This window comes from Mastomys coucha, unplaced genomic scaffold, assembly GCF_008632895.1.
Source record: "Mastomys coucha isolate ucsf_1 unplaced genomic scaffold, UCSF_Mcou_1 pScaffold21, whole genome shotgun sequence".
In the NCBI taxonomy this organism is placed as follows: Eukaryota; Metazoa; Chordata; class Mammalia; order Rodentia; family Muridae; genus Mastomys; species Mastomys coucha.
This window is the reverse complement of record NW_022196904.1, coordinates 14532050-14553141: the sequence shown is the minus strand read 5'-3', so window position 1 is coordinate 14553141 and position 21092 is coordinate 14532050. Positions and strand designations below refer to the sequence as shown.

At 52.2% G+C, this 21092-nt stretch overlaps 1 protein-coding gene across 1 annotated transcript; it reads right to left on the bottom strand.

Annotated features, from left to right (window-relative positions):
• Window positions 1–4361: 4361 nt before the first annotated feature.
• On the bottom strand, window positions 4362–16276 carry Dact3 (dishevelled binding antagonist of beta catenin 3). The gene is made up of 4 exons (XM_031385472.1): window positions 15916–16276; window positions 8400–8496; window positions 8110–8262; window positions 4362–6563 (listed from the first exon to the last, which is right to left on the bottom strand). The coding sequence occupies exons 1-4, from the start codon at window positions 16162–16164 to the stop codon at window positions 5230–5232; spliced, it is 1833 nt and encodes a 610-aa protein (XP_031241332.1). The 5' UTR covers window positions 16165–16276; the 3' UTR covers window positions 4362–5229.
• Between the last annotated feature and the right edge of the window lie 4816 nt (window positions 16277–21092).

Here is a 21092-nt window from a genome sequence, read left to right as displayed (position 1 = left end):
GAGCTGCGGTAGGGGGAGGGGAGCCAAAGATTGGTGTCTGCCGGCGCCTAGGAGGGGCCTGGGCGCACGCCGAGCCCAGCGCCTCCCGCAGCTGGTTTTCATCCCCAGATCTGGCCTAGGCCGCCACTGGGGAGGAACCCCAGCTTACTTAAAGCTGGAAAGGCAGGGTGACGACCCCGTCTCCCGACCAAAGGCTAGAGAAAGGAGGATGGAGAACAGACACGGTCTGGATAACTGCCAGCTCCCTCCTGATCTGCAGACCTCAGCCGCCTCTTTATTATTTAAATATATATTTACGTTTTACTTGCTTATTGTGTGTATGGGGAGGTGTGTGCCGGTACCTCAGCCTTGATGTGGAACTGAGGCCACCTCGTGAGAGCCTCGGTTTTCTCCTTCCATTATGTGGATGCCAGGGTGGAACTCTGGCCCACAGGCTTGGTGGCAAAGGCCCCCTTCCAGCTGAACAATCTCGAAGTCCTTAATCATTAAGCATCTTAAAGTCAGCCCAGAATCCAGTTTCTTCCCACCAACTCAATCCAGCTTCTCTATTTTCTTGGCTTCCTCATCTGGCTTCTGCCTTTTGCCTCTGACCCTGTCATCATGTTCCTTGTAGAGAAGTTGCCAGGCTTTTGTCTAGAACCAAGTCCCACCATACCTGTAATCCGGGCACCGGGGATGATGAGCCTGGAGAACGGGAAATTCCGGGATAACCTGGACTACACAGTGAGTTCCATCTCAACTGGTGCTACAAAGTGAAACAGCCTAAAAGGGAGAGTGTGTGGGTGGGGGTGTGGGTGGGGGGGAAGGGTGGATGGGGGGTGTGTGTTTTAGTTGGTTAAGGATTCCTATTGTGCCGGAAACCATAGGTAACACATACCAGTAATTCCAGGATTCAGCATACCAATTTTCTTTTTTTTTGGGGGGGGGGGCGGTTTCAAGACAGGGTTTCTCTGTGTAGCCCTGGCTGTCCTGGAACTCACTCTGTAGATCAGGCTGGCCTCCAACTCAGAAATCTGCCTGTCTCTGCCTCCCAAGTGCTGGGACTAAAGGTGTGCGCCACCACTGCCCGGCATTTTATTCATTTTTTTAAAGATGCATTTTGCGTGTATGAGTGTTTTGCTTTTATGTATGTATTATGTATGTGCACCATACAGGTACCTATGAATAGTTATGGACTACCATGTGGGTGCTGGGAACTGAACTCAAGTCTTCTGCAAGAACAAAAAGTATTCTTAACCACTGAGTCACTTCTCCTGCCCCCAAAGCTTATTTATTATTTTAAAATATATATATATATATATTATTTTATGAGTATGAGTGTTTTGTTTGCATTGCATGTATGTCTGTGTACCACTTGTGTGTCTGGTGCCCAAAGAGGTCAGAAGAGGGTGTTGGATCCCCTGAACATGGAGTTGCAGATGGTTGTGAGTCACCATGTGGGTGCTGAGAATCAAATCCGGGTCCTCTGCAAGAACAGATACTCTTAACCGCTTAGCCCTATTCCCAGCAACCACAACAAGCCTATAAGAAGATCAGAACAAGAGGTACCACTGGGCTACTGAGGGGCAAACCTGGAGCTCACCATGTAGTCTAGCCTGGTCAAATTTAAAACAGTTCTGCTTGTCTTTTGTATGATGGCACAACAGGTATGTTAACCATGCCTAGCTGCTGTCCCCAAGTTCCCTCTCAACTTTTAAGTCACTCCCACCCTTGCCCAAAGATCTCTTCCTGGGACCAAGGAAGAGAAGAGTATAGCAGATATGCTGAGAAAGGCAGCATTAAGGATATGGCCAGAGGCTGCAGAGATGGCTCAGCGATTAAGAGCACTGACTGGTTTTTTGTTTGTTTGTTTGTTTGTTTTCTTGAGACAAGGTTTCTCTGTATAGCCCTGGCTGTCCTGGAACTCAGTCTGTAGACCAGGCTGGCCTCGAACTCAGAAATCCACCTGCCTCTGCCTCCCAAGTGCTGGGATTAAAGGTGTGGACCACCACCCGGTGCATTGATTGCTCTTGCAGAGATCTTGAGTTCAATTCCCAACAATTACATAGTGGCTCACAACTCTCTGTAATGGGATCTTATGCCCTCTTCTGGTATGTCTGAAGACAGCGAAAGTGTACTCCTATAAATAAAAATAAATAAATAAATCTTAAGAGAATATGGCCATTAGCCAGGTGTGGAATGGGCATGAGGCTGTGATACCTAAAAAGGCTGAGGCAGGAGGACTGCCTGATCAAGGCCAGCCTGTCTACAGGATGAGTGAGACCCTGTTTTAAATAGATACATATAGAGAGGTAGAGAAGCCATGCTTAGGGGTATACACCTACAATCCAGATCCCACCACCTGAGAGATGGTGGGGTGGGGGGAATCAGGAGTTCAAGGTCATCCTCAATTACACAGAGAGTTCAGAGGGGCTGGGAGGGAGAAAAATAACCACTCCTATTTTCCTGGACCATCTCTAAGGGCCGGTGGAGCCCTGGCCAAATCCCTTCCCACTCTGACCTCAGCTGCCTTTTGGGAACAACTTTTGAGAATAACATCATATCCACTCCCTAGTGCTGAGGATCAAACTCTTGGCCTGTACCTGCTAAACAGGAGTGTTCTACTTCAGAGCTGCACCTCTAGCTCCCAGCCTCTAAACACCCATCCATCCACCTACTTTCCTAGTTACTTATCTGTGAGTTTCATGTAGCTGAGGCTAGCTTCAAACTCACTATGTAACTGAGAGTGTCCCTCAATGTCAGATCCCCTTGCCTCTACCTCCCAAATGCTCAGATTACAGATGTGCATGGCCATGCCTGGTTTCTGGGTGCTGAGCTGGGGCCTAGGGCTTCGTTTCTGGTAGGGTAGGCACATGCTCTACCCACCGAGCCACACCCCACCCCGTCATTTCCTGTTACTTGTCTCCTCTGTCCCCACTAGAGTGGGGCAGGGACTCTCTTTTGTTCCCTGCTGCATGGCTGTGCTGGAGATGAGCATAGACCTGGGCTCTTTCCTCTCAGTGTTGTAAGGGACATACCTGGACAGACACACACATCCCATTCTTCTCACTGTGGAAGCAGGTAGGTGTTGGAACCAAACCCTGACTGTCTTAAGGCCTTGTGACCAGGGCTAGTAATGGCCTCTCCAGGAGTCTATTTACCCACCTATGAAATGGGCATAGTCTCTGGGATTAACCAATAGCAAAAAATGTGGAAAGGTTACAAACAGGCAATTCACATTAAGAGGAAGCGAAAGGACCAAATCCCACACAGAAGGATGTGCAAAGACAGAGCGATAGGGACTACAGAGATGGCTTAGTGGTTAAGAGTGTCAGCTGCTCTTCCAGAGGAAGACAACTTCTAGCCTTTGTAGGCAACATGTGTACATGCAGACAAAACACCTGTACATGTAAAAATAAAAAGTAAAAATAAAAGCATATGGACAAACGTGCTAATTAACACAGCCATCACCCCCCCCCCCCCAATCTCCGGCCATGAACGTGACTGGAAGATATAGCGAGGCAGGCCTGTGTTTCCAGACACCAGAGGCTGAGGCAGGAGGATGTCCAGCATCAGGCCAAATGTGGGCTATATAACAAGTTCATGGCCAGCTCAGGCTGCTCGGGGGACACCCTGTCTCAATAAAATAGGGTAGTTGTTATTACTAGTAAATGTTATTTTGAAACAGGATTATTAAATGTTATTTGAAACAGACTGGCCTGGAACTCACTATGTAGACCAAGCTGGAGATCTGCTCACCTCTACCTCCCTGGCTTTTCCCACCATGCCCGGCTTCTACATGACTATAAGTGATCCAAGTTCATGTCTTCATGCTTGCACGCGACTTCTTCATAATTATTTAATGTGTGTGTGATGTATGAGGTATGTACAAACAATGCTTCATGTGTGGAGCACTGAGGACAATCTAGGGTGTTAGTCCTTGCCCTCTACTTCGCCACAGTCTGTTGTTTACCACTTCATATACCAGGGTGGCTGGCCTTTGAGCTTCCAGGGAGTCTCCTGTCTCTGCCTCCTACTGCTCCATAGGAGCACTGGGGTCGCATATGAACACTAGTAAGTTGGGCTTGCCCAGGGATCTGAGGACCAGCACTCACGTCCTCACACCTGTATGGCAAGTGCATTGATCCACTGAGCCACAGCACCAGCCCTGATCTTGGCTCGCTCTTCTTAGGAATACATAACAACGTCCAAATATAACCAGAAGGTCAGAGTCACTGAAAAAAAAAAAAGTGGCTATGGAGCGATGTTCAAATTCAACCTGGTACCTGCCACCCGTCCCACAGCAGACTGAAGGAGCTCCATTCATGCAGGTTGGAAGAAAAAGGGACACAGCTCTCATTCAGTGCAGAACAAGAATCCAGGGAATATGTAACATTGTGCATTTATTTACAAAGAGGTTAGAGAAACACACAGAATCTGGCCCCCCATGCACCGGGGAGTCACCATTGTCATAATAAATACAGTAATTTCTTTAATCAAAAAAAAATTTTAAAAACCCACTGGACTGGAACAGCTGAGGGTCATTCAGCTTCCCCCACTCCCCGTGGGGAGAGGCACGAGATTGAAACCATCTTCCTTCCTCTCTCTAACCTCCCAATCCTCCATGACTGTCCAGGGATGGAGCAGAAAGAGTCCTTTCCAGGTGTTGGCAACTCCTACTTGACCCTCAAAGCCCCTAAGACAGTGCCACTTCCTCTTCCAGGGCAGGGCACTCTGTAGGCATAACCTGAGTCAGACAGTCTCTGACTTGGGGGCCCCAGGGGATATCCTAAGGGTCCAGGGACATGGAGGGGGCACTTTGTGAATGAGAAGGGAGCCCCATCTGGGCAAGGAAAAGAGGAATGAGAAGGCTATGTGAGAGAAGTGGAGGACAGACCAAGCTTCTAAAATTAAAACGGGGGTCGGGGAGGGGAGACCCGAACGCAATTACAGCATTTGCATACATGGACACCCATTGTACAGATGGGGAGTGTGTGGCCCACGGAGGGGCGCCTTCTGGCTCAAGGCTTTGAAAACCAGCTGTACTGGGACAATGTGGGCGCCTCCCAGTGGGGGGAGAGGGGCGGCCTCTCCAGGACGGCTATGGACGGCGGGCAGTGAGTGAGGAGGGTCTTTGGAAGCAGAGAAAACCGGTGGTCTTTGGAAGGTGGGTGTGGAGAGGGTTGGAGGATGAAAAGTGTGGGGGTGCGGAGGCCATGGAGGTGAAGTTCAAGCCCATCCCGCCCCAACTCACACAGTCGTCATGACCTTCAGAGAACCCGACCGAAAACGAAGGATCTTTTTCTTGAGCGCGTGCGATGCCTTGATCTTCACGAAGACCTTGGCAGGACCCGCGGGCGTCCCTCCACCCGCAGCGCCTCCGGGCCCCGACGGCGAGGCCCCGGCAGCCGCCACCAGTTGCTGCGGCCACACGAGGCCTCCGCTGCCATCCGAGTCGCTGGAGGCAGAGCTGAAGGCGGGCGACTCGCCCTCGCTGGCGCTCGACTCGCTCTCGCCGTAGCCTCCTGGAGCGCATACAGACGGCATCCGACGGCCAAGCGGCACGGGGCGCCCCGCCGCCGAGCACTCGGAGTCGCTGCCCGCGCAACCGTACAGCAGCCGGCGCGGGGGCGCGGATGGCGAGGGCGCGGGGCCTCGCGGCGCAGGCACGCGAGCGCGGGCGCGGCGGCCGTCCGGCGCGTCGATCTCAGCGGTGGAGCGCCACCGACGGCAGGCCTGGACCGTAGGCGTGGGCGCTGGGCCCCGACGGGGCCGGGGCGGTCGGGGCTCGTCTCGTTCGGCCGTGGGGTACTTGGGTGGCGGAGCGGCGTGCGCGCGGCCCAGTAGACTGGTCTCAGACTGCGAGCGCGCCGCTTTGCGCGCCCTCGGCGATCCCCGACGCCCCGACGGCTCCGCCAGGCGGCCCCGACGGCCCGCGGCGCGCGGCCGCTCCCTCGGCGGGGACTGCTCCACGCTGCGACCTCGCGTGAGCGGCGGAGCCCGGCGGCGCGCGGCGCGGCCCGGGAGGCCTCTGGAGGCGGCGGGCGCGCCCGGGATGTACTGTGCCTTCACGAGGCGGCCCTCTGCGGGACTGGAGGGCGGCGACGCGGCGGCCGGAGGCGCGGGTTCGGGTGGAACCTCCGCCTCCCACGCCGCAGCCCAGGCGCGCTCCGTCGACGGCTCCCGCGCGGGTCGCGCGCCTCCGGGGGGCGGGGACGCTTCGGGCGGCCGCGGGCGCGCGCCGTTCTGGCGCCGCGCGCCCCCGTCCGCGCCCCCGGGACTTGTACGCGGTTGGCCCGCCCCCCGGCGGCGGCGCCTGCGCAGGAGCGCCGAGATGTAGCCGTCTAGGGGCCGGCTGGCCGCCGCGTCCGGTGAGCCGCACGGTACCCGTCCACTTGGCCGTGGGCTGCGCAGAGCCACCGCGTGCAGCGGGCTAGGTGTCAGGAAGGGCCCGGCACGAGCCCGCCGTTCCGCGGATGAGCAGGTCTCAGCTCCGGCTGCCGCCGTCGGATAGGGAGCTGAGAAGGATCGAGGCACGGCAACCCGGGCACCCACTGACTCGGGAGCGCTGGGACTGGCGTCGCCTGCAGGAGAAAGGCAGAGGAAGAGAAAGGAGGGATTCTCAAAGGCATTTTTTTAGCCTAGAATTGAAGCAGCAGAGGCAAGAGGATCACCTCCAATCTGAGCTATGTAGCAAATTAAGAGTGTAACATAGCCGGGCAGTGGTGGTGCATGCCTTTAATCCCAGCACTGGGGAGGCAGAGGCAGGCAGATTTCTGAGTTCGAGGCCAGCCTGGTCTACAGAGTGAGTTCCAGGACAGCCAGGACTACACAGAGAAACCCTGTCTCGAAAAACCGAGGGGAAAAAAAAAGAGTGTAACATAAATAAATAACCGACTTCGTGGTGAACATCTGTGATCTGTTACAAAACTGAGGAGGTGCTGGCCATGCTCAGCTACTGAGCATGTTGGAGATCCCACCCCAGCCCCCATTCCCGCAAAAAAACGAAAAAAAAAAAGTTGGGCATACTAGTACAAGCTTATAGTCTCAGCACAGAGTAGATGGAGGTAGGAGGATCAAGAATTTAAAGTTGCCCTCTACATAGCAAGTCTGTGGCAGCCTAGGCTATCTGAGAGCCTGCCTCAAACAACAATTAAGTTGGATGTGGCGGCCCACACCTGCCAATCCTGCCAATCCTCCCAACACTGGAGAGACTGCAGCAGAACTGCTACAAGTTCAGGGCCACAACACGGGGAGTTTCAGGTCAGCCAGGGTTACATAAAAAAAACAAAAAACAAAACAAAACAAAAAACAGAATAAAATCAAGGCTTCTCTCCCGGCCCTGGATAGGGCAAAGCCACACCCCTCCCCACCCTGCTGCCCTCTCTGAAGACCCCTCCTCACTCATCCTCACTCATCCCCTCCTATATGGTTGATGACACAATCCCTTCAAGTCTCCACTACTTGTCTTGCTTACACTGCACATTCATATCCTTAGATCTACAGCCACACTGACTTCCTAGATGCCCCAAATTGCCGGCCTCTGGCCTCAGGGCCTTTGCGCTTGTGGTTTCTGCTTCCTGGCCTGTTCTCCAGTGTCAGTTTAGCCTATTCCTCTTATTTCTCTCAAATGTCAGGGGTCAGGGGCTCAGTGAGGCTTTCTCAAGCCAGTTCCCTCTTGACGCCAGGCTTGGTGGTGGGAACCTTTAATGCCAGCTCTTGGGAGGCAGAGACAGGTGGATCTCTGTGAATTTGAGGCCAGCCTGGTCTATCTAGTGAGTTCCGAGATAGCAGGGCTATATAATAGAGAGACCCCTGTCAAAAAGGAGGAGAGAAAGCGACAGAGAGACAGACACAGACAGAAAAAGAGAGTGTGTGTATATACTTAAAATGTACTCTAGGCTGGCCTTGAACTCAGAGATCTGCCTGCCTCTGCCTCCTGAGTGCTGGGATTAAAGGTGCACCTCACAATGTCTGCTGATGCAGACACTAAATGGAAGCTCAGAATGCTTAGGTGCTAAAACTGCACCAGACTGGCGATCCCAGCCAGGACTGGGAGTCCAAATTGGACCCAATTTTATGTTCAAAGCTGTCTTCTCGCTGTCACAGGGCCCCACCCTTCCGCCGTACCTAACGACTTGGGTCTCTCGCTGGCATAAATGCCCCGGGGGTCCGAGGGACCCAGGCGTCCATAGGAGCCAGATCCAGAGAAGCCGCTGTCTCCGCAGAAGGTGGAGGGTGGTGAATCTGGGCCTCCGGTAGAACTGGGGTCTTCATAGAAGCCTGGATTCCAGGAAGAAGCTGAGATCATTAGGGAGCAGGGGTGGGGAAGGAAAGAGGTGAGTGTGGGGGAGAGGGACTGCAGAGATAAAGGATACCGAGAAAGACTGGGGTGTCCTAGAAAGACCCCACCCCCTCACCTGAGCTGCGCCCACTCTCCTGGTCCAGGCCCCCAGACTCCAGACTCAGGTCTCCCAACTGCTGGCCCAAGTCCCAGATGAGCCCAGGCAGGGCCTCCTGAAGCACAAGGAAAACAAGGCCGTTAGAAGGCTCCAGAGCCCACCTGCCTCCTGTTCGTGAATTCCTGATGGAGATCCACTTGGAAATGTCAGCCCTCTGTCCCTCATCTCTGTTAGGAAGTCCTGTCTAACTTTCACTCTTCACGATGCAGCCTCATCTATGTAGGCTAAGGCTCCAGAAGGGATTGTCTGTTCCTTCTCTGTCGCCTATGCCTGCATCTGCTCCTGAAACCGTTAGAATAGCCCTTCTCCAGTCTCACTTCACACCTTGGTTTTGTCTTTTTGTGTTTTGAGACAAGGTCTCTCTCTGCAGCCCTGGCTGGCCTGGAACTCACAGAGATCTGCCTGCTTCTGCCTCCTGAGTGCTGGGATTAAATATATGCAACACCATGACTGGCATCTTATCGATTAATTAGCTAATCAAATTAATTGGCTAATATGTAGATGGGTGTTTTGCCTGAATGTATGTCTAAGCACTGTGTGTGTGCAGTGCCCTAAGAGACAGGAAGGGAAGAGGGTGTAGGATCCTCTGGAACTGGAATTAGAGATGGTTGTGAGCTGCCATGTGGGTGCTGAGAATTGAACCCAGGTCTTCTGGAAGAGCAGCCAGTGTTCTTATCTGAGCCATCTCTCCAGCCCTTGCTATCATTTTATTTGGAGGTGGGACAACAAAGGATGATTAGGTATTTTTCTCATTGACTCTCCACATTATTTTTTTACATTTATGTGTGTTTGTGTGCACGCTCTTATGGACACTCATGCGTGTGTGGGTGTGGAGGTCAGAAGACAGCTTGTAGGATGGAGTCAATTCTCAGATCCTTCTACTGTGTAGATCTCAGGAACTGAATCAGGTTATAAGGCTTGGCAACAAGTGCCTTTACCCATTGAGCCATCCTGTTGGCTACCCCCCTCTTTAAAAGATTTATTCCATCACCCACACACAATTTTTTTTTAATGCATGCACGTTTTGCCCACACCTATGCCTGTGCACCATGTGCACACCTGGTGCCCATGGAGGACAGAATATGGCTCTGGATTCCTTAGAATGGGAGTTACAGACACAAGTGGGCCACGTGGGTTCTAGGAACCACATTCAGGTCCTCTTGAAGTAAGCCAGTGGTCCTAGCCACTTCACTATCTCTCTAGCCCTGTTTGTGTGATCATTTACTTATTGAGAGAAGGTCTCACTATCTAGCCCTATCTAGCCTAGAACACTCTTTGTAGACCAGGCTGGAAGAGATCCTCCTGCTTCTGCTTCCTGAGTGCTGGGATTGAAGTTGTGTACCACCATGCCCAGCTCCCTTATTTTTTAAAGTATTTACCTTGAGAGGCAGAGGCAGGCGGATTTCTGAGTTCAAGGACAGCCTGGTCCACAGAGTGAGTTCCAGGACAGCCAGGGTTACACAGAGAAACCCTGTCTCAAACAAACAAAAAAACCAAAACAAAAAAATTTTAAAAAGTATTTACCTAAGCATGTAGGTAAGTGTATGTGTGTATGCGTGTGTGTGTGCACCTGCACTTGAGTGTAGAGGTCAGAGAGGGTGTCAAGTATACTCTATCACTCTCTGTCTACTCCTGTGAGGGAGGCAGCATGTCCCCCTGAACCTGGCCTTCAGTTGCCCAGTGACTTTCCTGTATCAACTCTCTTGAGAGCTGTGGTTAGAGGAACATATAAGACATTCTGCTTACCATGTGGTGGTGGGGTTCGAACTCAGAGACTCCTCATGATTGTTCAGCAAGAGCTCTTAACCACTGAACCATCTCTCTAGCTCCATTCACCTTATTTTTTGAGGCAGGTTCTCACCTTCTTAGGCTAGCCTTGTTCCAATGAGCTCCACAATCCTCCCGACTCTCCCAGGCTCACCCTAGCCTCTTGCCTGGCTTCTTGTGTGGGTACTGGAGACTCAAAGTCAGGTCTTCATGTCAACTGGCAGGCACCTTATTGAGACAAACCCCCTAGATGTACCTCAGCCCCCTTTTGAGCCAGAGTCTCATTCGCACAAAGCCCTGGCTGGCCTCAAACTTGCCCTGTTATAGGGAGCATGGCCTTGAACCCATGACCTTCTTGCCTGCACCTTCTAGTAGGATGTTGCTGGCACATGACACAGTACATGAGGGCTTTAAGTTCAGGTCTTCTTGCTGTAAGAGAGTTCAGTGGTAAAGGTGGGGAGTGTAGGAGCAGGCAGATCCAAGGGTGGTCTTGAGGCTACCTCGTCATTTTGTCCCTCCTTTCTGAGATACTACATTTCCCTTTATCACCAATGAGAAGTTCTTATGGAAGTCCCCTCTTAGTGCTTCCTGCTGCTGCAGCAGACTGGCTACTTCATATAACAAACAAGCAGTGCAATTCAAACGCCTCATTATTCCTCCCTTCAGAAGGAACCACACCCTTTGGTGCCCCCTGTAAGTCCCTCTGTAAATCTACCCTTTCTGGTGGCCTCAACAGTGATCACAGACCAGGACTCTCTGGACTGGGATGGAGGACAGAACTAAGCCGGAAGAGTGATCGCCTAGCAGGAAACTCTGGGTTTAGTCCCCAGTACTGAATAAAAGACCTGCAATCCTAGCACTGAGCAGAGAGAGGTAGAGGCAGAGGATAAGGAGTTCAAAGCCATTCCTGCCTACCTACCGACTCTGAGGGCAGTCCAGTCCATAAGACCCTGTATCTACGATTTAAAAAAAAAATCTAGGATTTTATCTTATTTGGGAAGCCACAGAGGCAGGGCCAGGGAATGTCTCACAGGGGACTCAGTGAGACCAGAGGTAGCGGCTGCCAGGGGCAGACAGTTGACCCTCAGACAAAAGCAGCTTGTCTGGATGCTGGCGGGAGGGCGGGGCCAGCACCCAGCCCTGCCTATTTAGGGCAGAAAGACTGGCCTGGCTCTAGGCAGCAGCCACAGTCCTCCCCCACCCCCAGCCCTTTCTCCTCCAGGCCTGGCCTCTTCCCCTCCCAGAACAGAAGCCCCCATGTGGCACTGTCTGTGCAATGAAGGTCAACAAAAATGTCTCCCACTCTGGGTATGTTTGGATGCCCATGGGCTAATCAATCAACCTTAATTTAAAAAGAAAAAGAAAAAAGAAAAGTCCGTGCATATACTATCAAAAGGCATCTGAGGGAAAAAAAAAAATACAAAAAGCCCCACAGGCTGCCATCAACTGCCTGTGTCATGTTCCAAGTGGACCAGACTGGTCCGCTGCCTGGCCCTCTAGTTACCACCGCACTCTGTGTGCAGCAATGAGCCCCCTCGCAGCCCCCCTCCCCCACTCCTTGGGCTTTTCTAATGTGATCTTCCATCCTCTGCCTTTTAAAAATAGTCCCTTTGCCATTCTGCACCCTGTCGGTCGCCCTTTTCTCCTGCTCCCTCATGTACACATGCATGCACACACGCACGTGCACATGCAAACAGAGTGTCACTTGTTTATCTTGTCTCTCAATAGGAAGTGATTTCTCACTAGGACAGAGGTTTTCTGTTCACAGTGGCACTCTTCTCCCTTGGGCTTAGAACTTAGGAAACGTTTGATGAATGAATGCCAGAATGTTTGTGGTGGAATACTTCACAGCTGTTAAGAGGGGTGAAGGCAGATTATTCTGTGATATAGTACTGAGCAGAGAAGGGACTTGCAGGGGAGGGAGGAAGCCAGAATCACAGTCATAGGGACACACGTTCTTAGAAGTGTGCCATCCCGTAACTTCGTCATGATGGGGGCATAGCAGATTTCACTTAAGCGAAGACAACTACAAACTTTTTGGGTTTACAGTCTCAGGTAGCCCAGGCTGACCTTGGACTTCCTATGTAACCAAGAATGACTTACTTCCAATCATCCTGCCTTCACCTCTGGAGGGCCTGAGTGCTCAGATGAGAGTACTCCTGAGTGCAGAATCACTGGTGACGATCTAATGGGGACCGGGCACCGTTCTATATGCATGCACAGCTGATGGGAGTTGGCAATGGTGGTAAGCCTGACCAAACGTGGAGGATCTTCAAAACCCAAAGTTATCAAGTCCCAGTTTGTGAGCTTCTGGACATACCTAGATTGGAACCCCAAAATTTGTGTGTCTAACCATTTCCATACCTTGTGTCATACTTCTGGCCAGAGAAGTCACATTTCGAAGACCATGGGCAAAGCCTTGGGACCTTGCCCAAGAAACTGGTCTTTTATAAAACAATAAGACCTGTGAGACAGGCCAGGGGTGGGGTTTGACATTCTTTAGTGCTCTGGGAAGCAGATAGGAGCATGGAAAGTTCAAAGCCTGTCTAGGAATCAGAGAAATCAAGTGTCAAAAAGAGGGCTAGGGCCAGACAAGATAGCAGAAGCAGGTGGATCCCTGTGAGTTCCAGGTCAGCCAGGGGTTACACACTGAAAACTGAACCAAATGAAAACTAAACTAAAAACAGCAATGGAGGAGAGTAGAGCCCCAGTGAGGGGCTAAGGGCGTGGCTCAGTGGTAGAGCCCCTGCCTAGAATCCCCCAGTAAGGGGCTGGGATGTGACTGAATAGTTCAGCACTTGCCTGTCCTGCTCCTTACCCTTAGTTCCATCCCCCGGATTGGTAAATAAAAAAGCAACAGTTTGTCAAGTGCTCTCCATTTCACATTAGAAAAAATCAGAACAGACTCAAGCCAAGTCAAATGGTAATGGCCTTCTCAGCATAGGGAATCAAATGGAAGATGAGGTGGACTGTGAATATTTAAGGTGAGCCTTGGCAGCCAGTGTCCATCATCTCTCCCCCTGCCTGGCTGTGAGACCTCAGGCAGGTTTCTTGACCTCTCTGGGCTTTACTTTCCTTATCTGCAATGGCATCACACGACTTGGTCTTTCCTAAGCTCCCAGGAAAAGCTAAAAGAAGTTGAAAGGTCAGTTCTCTTTTCAGTGTTTCATCAAGGCCAGTTTACATCATTACAACAAAGTATCTCACAAGGAATAATTTCTAACACTGCTTGCGAAATTCAAATTATATGTAAAACATTGGGCTTTTGGGGGGGGTGATGGATTCCACAACTATCATTTCAGTTTTTTTCACCAGGGGGAGTGGTCAAGAGTTGGGGAACAAACCAGGTGGTGGTGGCGAACACCTTTGATCCCAGCACTTAGGAGGCAGAGGCAGGTGGATTTCTGAGTTCGAGGCCAGCCTGGTCTACAGAGTGAATTCCAGGACAGCTAGGGCTATACAGAAAAACCCTGTCTCAAAAATACAAAGAACAAAACAAAACAAAACAAAGAGTTGGGGAACAGACAGCCTGAGTTCATCTCTAAATGACCTAAGTCCCTGGAGACTCTTTTGCCCAAACTTCCCCATATCTTTTTTCCTCTCCTTACATTCCAGTGCCCTTTCATCTATGTTAAGAAGTCCTAGCCGGGCGGTGGTGGCGCATGCCTTTGATCCCAGCACTTGGGAGGCAGAGGCAGGTGGATTTCTGAGTTCGAGGGCAGCCTGGTCTACAGAGTGAGTTCCAGGACAGCCCGGGCTACACAGAGAAACCCTGTCTCGAAAAACCAAAAAAAAAAAAAAAAGAAGTCCTTCTGTGGGTCTAGCCCAAGTCCTCCTTGCTGGAAGGGATCTTTTCCTTCCTAGGAGCAAACAGGACCCCTCTGTACACAATATCCACGCCTCTCTCTCTACAATACCTCTACTCTGACTGTGGCATGCCCACATCATGTCTCACAGAGTCACTAAGTCTAACTTTGGGGATTTTTGTTTTGCTTCATAGGGAGAGTGTTTCTGAGTGATGGATGGAGATGTAGGTTGCCTTATAAGAGAGGGGGTTTCTGGAATCAGGGGTGACCCCCCACTTCCTCTTCAGAAAGACCCAGGAACCCTCAACACCAGAGGTGTTTATATTTAGCGCCTTTCTACTCCATCAGCCAGGCTCCTGTCCCGGTCTGCCACTGCCTCCTCTTTGAGGCTGGGCTGAGCCTTGACTGCTTACAGTGGGGAAGGGGCGGAGTGTGAGGGACAGGTCCTCTCTCCCATCACTTCATGCCAGCCAGGAGGAGTAAGCACCGAGGAGAGGGGCAGAGTGTGAGGAGGGAGAGAGGCCAGACCACTACTGGTCTGCAATGGTGCCTTCTCCCACCCTCTCTTAGTAGGATGGATAGAGGGGTCTGGTAAAGCCCACGCAGCGGAGGGCAGGGGTAGCGGCTGAACACCTCCCCTCCTCTGTAACTTTTGGAGGGGGCGGGGCCTCCCACAGCTGTTTCTGCTTGGAGAAGAATGTGTAAGGTCCCACTCCCTGCACCGTCAGGACGGTTGGGGGTGGGGCTGGGCGTCTGGCCTCATCAGCCCCTTTCCCCATTTCCCATCTGGGGAGGGGGCAGCCGAGGTCAGCAACAGCCAGATCCCCCTCCCCACCCCCACAGCTTGGGCTCAGGTTTCCCTAAACGGGAAACTGACCACACACATGTACACACATAGAGGCTTAGGGACCGGGATGGGATGGGCCAGGGGAGTGGGCTGGGGGAAGGGAAGAGAGATGGAGACAGACGTTAGGCAGAAAAGCACTGAGGCCTAGAGACAGTCCACGACCCCATCTCTAATCTCGTCTGGTTTTGAAAGCTTTACCGGTCTTCGAAGATCATAGAGACAGGGACAGGGTTAAGGAAATGAAACAGAGATGCTGTGGTATGCAAAGGTTGGAGCGACAACCGGAAAGGGTCTCCAGACTCACGGAGTGATGTAGGGAGGGAGAAAGAGCTGGGGCCTTTTCAATTTGAAAGTCATCGTTAGAGTGCTACGGCGAACCATACTCACTCTCCCCTCCCTACCCAGCTACCTCCACCTGGCCTCCCCATGCTACTGAGCCATGGGACCAAGTAGAAGAAAGAAGTGTCATCGGGTTGATCAAAATGCCCCCGGGGTTCCTCAGGGACTGTAAGCTTCTCAGCAGGGGGTCTCTCTCTCTCCAGAGGCCTGAAGATTCCCCTTCCCCCACCCCGCCCCCTCCAGGGATCTCCAAGCACCCCGGAGAGTTAAGGAAAGATGGATCCCGGGTAGTGGGGCCCAGAGGGAGGTTATGTTTGAATGCGGGCTGTGTGACCTTGGGTGAGTCTCTTCCTGCCTCTAAGCCTCAGTTTCTTTCTCTGTAAAATGGGGGACTCTCAAACCCTCATGAGATGGGAAGACTGTAAGAAGACGAAATGTTCGGTTTAACACACTAGGCGGCCAGGACGGATAAGAGGGTCCATGCTGAGTCCAACGGAGGCCGTGCATCCTCCCTATCAGCTCTATTTGGAGGTAGGGGAGGCCAGGTCTCCAGTCTTATCTCTCGGCTTTTCCCCCTGCCTGCTCCCCTACCCTAGGACCGGTGTGCTGAGCATACATTATTACCAAGACAGACAGACACACGAGCAGGGAGGTGGGGGAACCGATGGGGGAGGGAGGGATGCATGGATGGACGCACGGACAGGCGACCCCTCACCAGCTGCTCCTCCAGGGCTGCTGCGGCCCTGCGCGCCGCTGCCGCATCCTCGTCCTCCTCGGCGTCCTCCTCGTCCTCGGCCTCGGCGCCCCCCATCCCGGGCTGGGCCAGCCGCAGCGCCTGCTGCACGCGGTACTCCTGCCTCTCTCGGAGCCAATGCAACTCGCAGAGCCCGGCCAGGCTGCCTTCCAACCATCCCCGCAGCCGACCCCGCTCCGGGCTCACCGGGAACGAGAAGGCCCGGATCATGGCTGCGGCCCCCCGCCCCAGCCCGGCCGGGCCCCACGGCCGCCCCTCTCGCCGGTCCCACCTCCCCGCCCCAGCAGCCCGCCCGCCCGCTGGCCGGGCTGTCACCGTCTCATCTGCATAGGCGCCCGCCCATTGGGCCGCCCACCCGCGCCTCATCTGCATGACCACGCCCCTGAAGGTACGACAACGGCCTACTATTGGCTGCTGCCTTCCGTGACGCAAGGCTACGCCCCGCCCCGTTTTCCCTCCTTAACGCATGCCCGTGACTACCGACCCGGTAACAGACTCGCCACGCCCCTTTGTGCTGCGACCGAGGGGCTGTGGCCACGCCTCCTTTATAATGACAATGCAACAAGCCCGCCCTTGCTCCAATTCCATTGGTGCTAGCCGCTTGGTTCTGAAGCTGGTCCCGCCCCCTTGCGGGCGAGCGCTGGCTACCATTGGGCTCTCCAGGTCGAAGGGTGGTCTATAAATAGAGACTGGCTCCACGTGACAGCTCCGCAGCTGCTCTTGCAGCCCCTCCCGAACTTTCAGCTTCTGAGTCTGCGCAGAAGGGCCATCAGCGAGGCTTGAATCCGGATCACGCCTCCTCTTCCAGGCAGCTTTCCCAGACTCTCAGACGTAAAACGGACTGAACATCTTACGGTTTGATTATGCTTTCAAGCAGGACCGGTTCAAACGGGCTCTGTAATTCCGTCATAGGGATTACGAGACTCTGGGTGAAATAGTCTATGATTTGAGCAGAAGAGACTCTGAGGTCTTTCTTGTCTTCCAGGTGCGGGGCAGCTGATCCGCAGCGGCCTTTGTTCCCGGTTCTGAGAGGCTTTGTTCTCAGTCTTCTGAGATGCTCTGTTCTCAGCGCTCTGTGGTCCTAAAGCTGAGCCTGCCTGCTTTCGAAGGCGGCTGCATCCTGCTTCCCCTCGCTGGGCGAGCGGGGCTAGCGCCCCCTCACGCGGCCAGCATGTGTCACGACACCCGGTGTGTCGGCTACATTTGTGAAATAGCCCATTTCTCAGACGGACCTTCGACTCCCCAAAAGCTCAGAAGATCTGTAAGGGAGGATGGGGCCGGAGAATCGTGGTGAGTTCGAGGCCAATCTGGGCTAACTATGAGAGCCTGTTAGAAAAAGAAGATCATAGTGTGAAATGTCTTTTATAATCTCTTACGATCGTCTGGCAATAACCAACCTTGATGTGGTGAGTCTCTGCCACTTTAAGGATGAGTAGCACTAGGAAACGTATTTAGTCTCTCTGTGTTCTTCATCTGCATCCAAAAGAGTTATTCTGGACGTTGAACAACATAATTATGTTTTGTTTTGCTTTTTGAGGGTTTCACTAAATAACCCAGGCTGGCCTATATTACCTAGCCCAGGCTGGCTTGTAACTTAGAGATCAGACCTCTTCTGATTTGTATCTGACTCCCAGCTCCTTCAGTGCTCATTTTAAAGGAGTTGGTCTCCACGTATAACCCTGTTAAATTTTTTTTCGGAGTAACAGCTTCTATCACTCATAAAGAACTGAGTCCTGGGGCTGGAGAGATGGCTCAGTGGTTAAGAGCACCGACTGCTCTTCCGAAGGTCCTGAGTTCAATTCCCAGCAACCACATGATGGCTCACAACCATCCATAATGAGATCTGACTCCCTCTTCTGGAGTGTCTGAAGACAGCTACAGTGTATTTACATAAAATAAATAAATAAATCTTTAAAAGAAGAACTGAGTCCTGGGCATGGTGGGTCATGTGTTTAATGCCAGCACTGGAGGAATGGATCAGTGATTTAAGAGTGCTTGTTGCTCTTCCAGAAGATCTGGGTTCAGTTCGTGGCACACAGAGGGAAGAAGAGGCTCACAATCCTCTGTAACTCCAGCATCAGGGGATCCACTGTCCTCTTCTGGTCACCTCAGGCAACTGCACTCTAGTGTGTGCATGCACACACACACACACACACACACACACACACACACTTTGAAATATTTAGTCTTTTAAAAATTCTCACGGTCTGCCACCCCAGTGCTCTAAATGATGAGGCAGGAAGATCTGGACTACATGGCAAGACCAAACAAAAGACTGAGGATGAGGCTCAGTGGTTGAGCGTTTGTCCAGAATCCTACTAGTTTCAACCACCAGTACATGAATAATCATGTCAAATGGATCCTCAGTTTACTCTCAGCTGTTGGAGGGTTGAGGGCTAAAAGTCAGGGTGACCAAGCAACTGGAGAACTGGGCAGGGATCCAGAGTTAGAAACAACAGCAAAATGGCACGCACCCTCGGGAGGCAAAGGCAGATGGAAGGTGAGTTCTTGGCCAGCCTGGGCTAGGTAGAGAGGCTCTGTCTCAAAAACAGAAAAGACCCTTTCCCCATAGCCTCAGGACCAGGACGGAAGAGATGGAAGCTTATGCGCTCCCCTAGACACACCTGCCCATGCTCTTAGACTGCTTCAGGCTGCCCTATTTCTTGTGTTCCTCAGTCCTACCCATACCTTCCCTGCCTTCTCGGGGCTGTCTCCAGGACTCATCTGTGTGTCCATGCAATGGTAGCAGAGTCTGAGGTGCCATGGTCACCATCACAGACCCCCAAATCACTGAGCACAGTGACAGAGATGGACAGGAGTGAAGGAGCACCCGCAGTATGTCAAGAAGTCATTGCAATAGAAAACACTCAGGCTGGGAAGGCAGCTCAACAGGTCCAGTGCTCACTGAAAACACGAGGGTCTGAGCTCAGATTCCCAGGCTCCAAACAAAAGGCCAAAGGTAATGGCTCCATGATTGTCTTTTTTAGTGCTGGGGAATGGATGCAGGAGGATTACCCAAGCTTGATGTCCAGCCAGTCTAGCCAGCTAGTGAGCTTGAGGGTCACCAAGAGATTGTTTCAAAAACGAAGTGGATAGATAGGCCAGCAAGATGGATTTCAGTGGGTAGGAGATCGTGCTGCTGATCCCAAGGACCTGAGTTCTATTCCTGGTACCCATGTCCACATGATGGACAGAGATAACTGTCCTCTGCAGGCATTCCACCGTACACACCGTGCCCCCAAATTAAATAGAGTATAAAGTAAGGTAGAGGGTAACAGGAACAATCATGGTATAGACATTTTCATTTCCTTCCAAGACAGGGTTTTTTCTGAGTAGCCCTGGCTGTCCTGGAACTCACTCTGTAGACCAGGCTGCCCTTAAACTCAGAGATCCGCCTGCCTCTGCCTCCCAAGTGCTGGGACTTAAGGCGTGCGCCACCACTGCCCAGCATGATACAGACTTTTTGTCTCCATGAGTGCACACTGCACACACACAGGCTGTACTAGGTGGCTCTCAGTGGTACAGGGATTGCCTGGTATTTGTAAGGGCTTGGGCTCCATCCCCAGAACCTCAAATGGAAGGATGAAAAGGAGGAAGGGGAGTTTTTGACATCATCATGGTATAAAAATGGTTTTAAAAAATTGTCTGGAGGGCTTGCCCAGCAGTTAAAGGACTTGCTGCACAAACATAGGACTGGTACTGGATCTCCATGTAAATGATATGCACAGAAGCCTGCCCGTAACTCCAGCACCCTGGAGCAAGCTGGCTAGATAGACTAGCTTAATGGGATAACAGGGAAGTTCTAGATGCAAGACATCCTGCCTATGCCTGTAAGCTAGAGACATGATTCAGCGGGTAAAGGCATGTGCCACCAAGCACACTGTGGAGCTCAGAAGACTACCTTTGGGGGTTGGTTTTCTCCTTTCAGTGTGGGTTCTGGAGATAGAACTCAGGTTGTCAGGCTCTGTGGTAGGCACCTTTACCCTTTGAGCTGCCTCTCCTTTCAGTATTGTATTGAAAGAAGGGCTCAGCTTGGCAGTGGTGGTGCACACCTTTAGTCTTAGCACTTGGAAGGCAGAGGCAGGCGGATCTCTGAATTGGAGACCAGCCTGGTCTACAGAGCGAGTTCCATCCAGGACCCTGAAAAACAGAGGTGGGGGAAGGGAGGGAGAGGGAGGGAGAAGAAAAAAGAATGGCTGATATATCCCAGACTGCTCTTAAAATATAATTTAAAAATAATGCATATAGTTAAAGATGGTACTGGATTTTGTTATTTTGCCTGTGTGTGTAGGAGTAGGGGGTGGCTGGCATGTGTGTGCTACACTGATCTGGAGGTCAGAGGACAACTTCCTGGGTTGGGGCTTGAACTTGGCTCAGCCTTCCTCTGCAGTCTTCCTGCTTTCACACCTGCAGTGTTATATGACTGTAGGTGTGCAACACACCTGACTTGCTTTCCTTTTCATAGTGTGAGATGTTTGGTCAGTGGCCCCGGCATATTAGACAAATATCCAATGGCTAAGCTACCCCCAGCCCTTCATTGGTGGGCTGTAAGGGCCATCCACTGCCCCTTAAATTCACTTAGGACTTAAGATTGGTTTCACCAGCTTGAGAACTGTACCCATTCACGTGTCCTGGTACCCCCCTCCTCCTCCCCCCTCCCTTCCTCTCCCCGCCCCCTTCCTCCTCTCTTTCCTGTCCCCTTCCTGTCCCCTTCCTTCCTTTCTTCTTCTCTTCCTCCCTTCCCCCTCATCCTCCCACACTCACAGAGATCAGGGCTGGGATTAAAGGTGTGCACTCTAGGCTATAGTCACTTTCTCCCTTTTTTATATTCTTCTCCAGAAAGTCCTCCCCAAACTCTTCTTCCCTGCCTTCTGCGGCACCCACTTTCTTGTTTTTGAGACAGGGTCTTAACAGCCCAGACTGGCCTGGAACTCACCACCGCATACCTAAGTACCTTGAACACCTGGCTCTTCCGACTCCACCTCCCAAGCCCTGGAATTTCACAGTACAGAAAAGGATTTGTCTTTTTTGAGATTCAGCAGCCCTGGCTGGCCTTGAACTTAAAGCAACCTTCCTACCTCAGCCTCTCCAAGTGCTGGGATTATAGACATACATCACCATGGCCAGTAGGAGCCTCA

Bases quoted from the DNA above. Each gene is read 5' to 3' on its own strand.
- Dact3 (XM_031385472.1), bottom strand. From the start codon at position 16,164: ATGATCCGGGCCTTCTCGTTCCCGGTGAGCCCGGAGCGGGGTCGGCTG. The intron at 8,497-15,915 runs GTGAGGGGTCGC...CTTGTGCTTCAG, and splicing joins CAGCCCTGGAGGAGCAGCTG to GAGGCCCTGCCTGGGCTCAT. The intron at 8,263-8,399 runs GTGAGGGGGTGG...CCTGGAATCCAG, and splicing joins GGAGAGTGGGCGCAGCTCAG to GCTTCTATGAAGACCCCAGT.